The sequence below is a fragment of the Cibotium barometz genome, chromosome 8 (genome assembly GCF_041138505.1).
Source record: "Cibotium barometz isolate CiBa-2024 chromosome 8, ASM4113850v1, whole genome shotgun sequence".
NCBI lineage: Eukaryota > Viridiplantae > Streptophyta > Polypodiopsida > Cyatheales > Cibotiaceae > Cibotium > Cibotium barometz.
Genome location: NC_141053.1, coordinates 33,314,933 through 33,320,959, shown reverse-complemented (window position 1 = coordinate 33,320,959; position 6,027 = coordinate 33,314,933). Strand labels below are relative to the sequence as shown.

Below are 6,027 nucleotides of genomic sequence, written 5' to 3'. Positions count from 1 at the left end.
GGTGAATAGATGTGATGTGATGTGATGTGGATCGGGGTAGATGTGAATGGATGAGATGTGATGTGAATGGATGTGATGTGATCTGATGTGGATATGGATAGATGTGAATGGATGAGATGTGATGAGGATGAATGTGACGTGATGTGATGAGGATCTGAATAGATGTAATTGGATGTGATGAGATGTGATGTGGATGAATGTAATGTGATGAGATGTGATGTGGATGAATGTGATGTGATGAGATGTAATATGATATGATTAGATGAGAATGATGAAGACAATGGGAATACATATGACTGGATGTGGAATAAGTAATGTGAATTGATATAGAAGAATGTGGAATAACGAGAAATGATGTGGAACTATGTGGAAAGACGAGAGTTCGTTAGAACCTGTATTTATGACCTGTTTTTAAATGAATGTTTTATGTCAAGAATGCTGGGGAAGCATTTTGACCATCTTGTGAATGAGGTCGTAGGGAGACCTAAGTGATAAAGTTGCAACAGCTGACGGAGAGTCAACGGAGGACGTCTCGCGTAGCAAGGTCGACCAAGGTCTTGACCAACCTCGGTTCGATTTAAATGGTGAGCTTGCGGTTGGTGGATGAGAGACCAAGGAAGCGGCCTATGAGTGCGCTAGGTGACCTGCGAAGGAGCCTAGAGGGTGCTGACCATATGGTGCTCGGGCTCTGGGTCGCCGAAGATACCCACGCGTGCGTCGAGGGAAAAAAATGGAACAAGGTGTTAGGAGTTGTTTTCTGAACTCGGGCATGGATCTCGTTGATTGTCCTTGCTGGTCCTCAACGGATGAGTCCGTAGCTCTTTTATATGGATATGTTGGTTGATCTTGTTGATCTTCAACGAAGAGTCCATCTGGATTTTCTTATATGATTATATTGCCGGGTACTATGAGCTAGGAACTATTGAAAAGGCCCCTCAGAGTGAACAAGTGGTGAGCGTTTTGGTTGCCAATGATACCATAGGTACACCGACGAAGGAATGATTGGAAATTAGAATTCAAGCTAGATATTTTGGAGGATTATGATTAGTGATACTATGGTTTCATTAAAAGACAGCTGAATCTGTGAGAAAAAGGCAATTTCAAATTAGGTGTGATACTATTGTTTTAAAGACGGCTGAATCTGTGAAAAAAGCAATTTTATATTGGGTGTGTAAGTGGTGTGACTATCTTGAACTTTGCTTGAAGCGGCGGCTAGGGGACCTGGGAACTCTTTTCCCTAGTACCCGGGGCAAAATATAACCAAATTCCTAAATGGATCCTATCACTACAGTGGTTGGGCAGTTGACTAACCCATGGGATTGGATGGGGTTAGGCTGAACTGATGGATCCCTAAATGAGACTCAATTCTGTTAAGTTACGAATTTTGAAGTAAATCTCGGATAACCCTAAGAATCAACAGCTGTGCCTCTTGATGAGAAAAAAAGCGTTGGACTCTATGATCCAAGTGCAAGTCTTTTCCTTGATCTGACCATGTGACTTACGGGTTCGGTCGGATCAGTTTAGTTAGTTAAGGCTCTTGACTACGTTAGAATAAAAATATCCTGGAGGAATCGCCTATGTCTGCTGGGCGAGGGAAGTTTTTCCGGGTTCGGTTTTGGAAGAATGGAGGGATTAATTAGGCTCTTGTCCGGATATCCGTGGGTGAGGCCCCGAGTGAGAGGTTCTGTCTTACGCAAGAAGTGCTACTTCCGCTGCTAGCACCCCTGAATTCGTTGCGCGGAGGGGGCAGAGATCTTTCAGTAATAACACCTTAATCGAAGTGTGCTGATATAAGATAAGCTCTCCTACTATATAGCTTTACTTTCTCATGGTATATTTTCATAATATTAAACTAGATAATATTATTACTAATTATATCGATATGATGATGATGATGGTAGCCATGACAAGAAGGATGGGAAAATTATGATGGTGGTGATAATAAACTACTTCTTCATGCAAAATTAACATAATGATAAGTTGGATATCTTAATATGTGACAGGGTTCAAACAATTCGAACTTACTCTCTACTACATATACTACACTTTTACTATGGATAGTTGCATCTATTAATGAAAATTTTTATGAAGGTAGGCATTAGGCAAGGTGTTGTGTGTGTAGACACACATACACACATAAACACACACACACACACACACACATGTATAATGTGAACCATCTCCACTAACTACATATCAATTCTTTGTCTCTGATGATGCAAACCTTGCATTTTGTGTCTGCCAACTTCTTAAGCATTGTGTCTTATAAATGGGACATTGTTGACACTTGTAAACTATAACTAATTTAATATTTAAGCACATAAAAGGTGCTAGCAAACAAGAACATGGGTTACTCAAGTATAAAATTAGTTATAGAAATAAAGTTTTAAACTTTCTATGCATGTTTTGACCTTGAGTTCTTGGGCTTTGGAATTTTCATCCGTAAGCAAGGGTGCATACTAAAGGAGTGGTTGTTTTGGTTCACACACTCTTACATGGTTTGAGAGCCATTGAGCTCTTATGTAGGCACCTACATAAGAGCTCTTATGTAGGCACCTACATGGCTTATTGGCAACAATCTTTCCATGCATTGCATACGAGTTTTCATTATAAAGTACTTAAGGAAACCTTGAACTATCCGATGGGAGAGTCTTAGTAACCTACCACGCTTTACTTCTTTGGGATGGAAGAGTGTTTGCTCTACAATGGTTTCTTGCACCAATGAAACATGCATAAAAATGAATGCAAGTTAGCCCACGGGCGTGTATCTAGTGGTAGAACGGTTGGGTCCCATTATGGTGGCCCAGGTTTGATGCGAGTGAGCTACGCGACAGGGTTGGTTGTGAGCCGATGGAGTAATCCACCATCCATGTAACCAAAAATGAATCCAATTTGACAAATATTGGATGGTTATTTCAAAAGTAAAGCACATGCTGGGTTCTCAACCAAACAGATGGATCACACCTTTCTGGCCTTTATTGAGAACCCGGTTGGCACTAGACCTACTATCAAGGTGTGGTCAAAACAAGGGGGAATGTTAGAAAAAAAGTCTCCTCGGGGCTGCACTAGTGAGGCCATGATGGAGGCTTGCTTATTATTGGGGTATTAGATCTCTTGGGATGAGTCTAGTTGCTTGTGTGAGGATGAAAGATGAGAATTTCTTTGTAAAATCTTGAATGAGGTTAAAAAAGAGTAGATAGTTGAGTTTTTGGGGGTGATGTATGACTGATTTTGAATAGTTAATATAAATATATATTATTGGTCCCAAAAAAGAGAGTAAAGCACATGCTGTAAGGTCAGAACTCTTGTGTGGTGGCATGCTTGTGGCCACGTCAAAAGGAAAAATAAAAGGGCTTATCTTTTTCTATGGCTCAAGATTCCATGTGTTATCAAACCCTTCATTCCCTACGCGAAATGCTCTCTCCACTTCAGGCATAGCTTAGCATGTTGTACTTTCTCTTTCTATTAGTGCGCTCCTGCATATCAGAAAACATCGTTGTTTTTCTCCTCGATTTCTTGCTTTTTGCAGGCTTTTCTGTGAAGGGTAAGTTGGCCTTCCAATGCAGTTGCTTTTTGCTTTCTGCTCTGTGCTTTCATATTATCAGTTAATTTCATGCCTTTTTCTGAACAGGATCCTTAATTAGGGAACTGGGTTGCCAAGACAAAACCCCAAAACATCGATAAAAAGAAGAATTTTCATCATTCCAACTTGGTGTATTGCCCTCAGTTGCAGAATGGATGGGGTTTTCTCTCAAAAGGCCTCTGGTTTCTGTAGTCTGCAAACCTTTATCACAGGTGACAAAGATCTTGAGCTTTCTTGCAGATTGGGCTTGAGTTCTAGTGAGTTTACATGTGGGAAAAAGAGGTCATTTCCTCGCTTCAATCCTAGAAAAGGGCATGTGTTGCCGACCATGAAAGTGGAGACCCATGCCGCCATGACCCCATTAGAGCTTGCCCCCCAGGTCAAAAAAGAGAATCTGACATATGAGCTTCCCAAATATGATACTTCCAAGCAAAGCAGAGTAGATTTAGTTGTTGTTGGATCAGGTCCTGCTGGCCTTGCTGTTGCCAAACAAGTCTCGGAAGCAGGTGTCAGTGTTTGTTGCATTGACCCTGCCCCACAAAGCATTTGGCCCAATAATTATGGTGTCTGGGTTGATGAATTCGAGGCCATGGACCTCTTGGATTGTCTTGATACCACATGGGCCAGTGCAGTTGTCTACTTGGATGACAATACAAAGAAATCTTTGAAACGGCCGTATGGCCGTGTAGACCGCAGGCGCCTCAAGGCCAAGATGATGGAGGGTTGCATCACCAATGGGGTAAAATTTCACCAAGCCAAGGTGTCAAAGGTTGTGCATGAGGAAGAGTATTCATCTGTGAGTTGCAGCGATGGGTTAACCATCAAAGCCAGTGTAGTTCTTGATGCAACTGGCTTTTCAAGGTGCTTGGTGCAGTATGAGAAGCCTTACAACCCTGGGTATCAGATTGCTTATGGAATTGTTGCCGAGGTAGATAGCCATCCTTTTGATGTGGACAAGATGGTGTTCATGGACTGGCGTGATTCCCATCTCAACAAGGACCCAGTCCTTCAGAGCAACAACAAAAAGCTGCCCACTTTTTTATATGCAATGCCCTTCTCATCAAACAGGATTTTTCTTGAGGAGACATCTCTAGTGGCAAGGCCAGGTGTTCCGATAGAAGAGATTCAGAAAAGAATGGTTCAGAGGTTGAAGCACCTGAATATTAACGTGAAGAGCATTGAAGAAGATGAGAAATGTGTTATACCAATGGGAGGACCTCTTCCTGTACTGCCTCAAAGGGTGGTGGGTATCGGGGGAACCGCAGGCATGGTTCACCCATCGACCGGATACATGGTAGCAAGGACTCTTGCTGCTGCCCCCATTGTAGCCAACGCAATTGTGCAGAGGCTTGATAACAAGGAAAGCAACCTCAAGGCTCTTTCGTCTGGAGTTTGGAGGGATTTGTGGCCCATAGGAAGGAGGCGGCAACGCGAGTTTTTCTGCTTCGGCATGGATGTTTTACTGGCCCTTGATCTGGATGGTACCAGGCGGTTCTTCGATGCTTTCTTTGATTTGGAGCCATATCAGTGGCATGGCTTCCTGTCATCACGGCTCTATCTTCCTGAGCTTTTCGTTTTCGGATTGTCGCTCTTCGCACATGCATCAAACACTGCTCGGCTAGAAATAATGGCAAAGGGCACTTTACCATTGGCAAGGATGATCAGAAACCTCGCAAGCATGAGAGAGTATAGAAATTAAAAGTTTGTGTTTTTTCTGCGTCATCCTGCTTACATTCCCAACTTCAGTTGACATGAAATGGACTGTCTAAGGAATTTTAAAGGTTGTTCCTATGTATGCCAAGCACCAAACGTGTATAGTCTGCTGAAATGTGAGCAGATTTTATTGGAACTTAATGTTTTCTCAACTTATAAATTTGAAATTGTGTTTTTCACTCTTACATATAATTAAGGTGCATGGTCACTGACCTTACTTCACCTTTCTTTGTTTCATGTATTGTAGGGTGACTTCTTTCAATATGGCTCTTGGTACCGCTTCAATTTCAATTTGTGTGTTGATGTGTACGAGTGTTTGTGTGTATGTGCAAGCATGCCATTATGGGTAGAGAAACAGCAGGTAGAGGTGTTTAAGGTTCTCTCATCTCAACCTTAGTTGTATGCCTCCCAGAATGTGTAAGATATTAGGGTAGTTCTTGAAACTGCTTTTGGAACTGGAAGGTTTATGGCCTAGGGATTGGTGTTTACTGGCTTTAAGTGCTTTGCAAATGTGCTTTTGAATGTGAAGGTTTCAGGTTGGAAAGGTTATTTCAAGAACAGACTTGTAAGGCATGTTGTTTATTAAAGCGAGAGACTAGTTATGGTTTTTAGATGACAAAGTTCAAACCATGCATGTGCATGTCGATAAGCCAAGGTGTTACCAGGACACCTGTCAAAGTAGGTTGTTTTTGGCTGAAAATATCAGGGTACAACTGCTGCTAAAGTTTTGT

General features: G+C 42.0%; 1 protein-coding gene across 1 annotated transcript; it reads left to right on the top strand.

The window, feature by feature from the left end:
- The first annotated feature begins 3,383 nt into the window (after nt 1-3,383).
- Nucleotides 3,384-5,483, top strand: LOC147636167 (lycopene beta cyclase, chloroplastic-like). The gene is made up of 2 exons (XM_086801603.1): nt 3,384-3,544; nt 3,632-5,483. Exon 2 carries the CDS (start codon nt 3,735-3,737, stop codon nt 5,280-5,282), a length of 1,548 nt encoding a protein of 515 aa, XP_086657729.1. The 5' UTR covers nt 3,384-3,544; nt 3,632-3,734; the 3' UTR covers nt 5,283-5,483.
- The last annotated feature ends 544 nt before the right edge of the window (nt 5,484-6,027 follow it).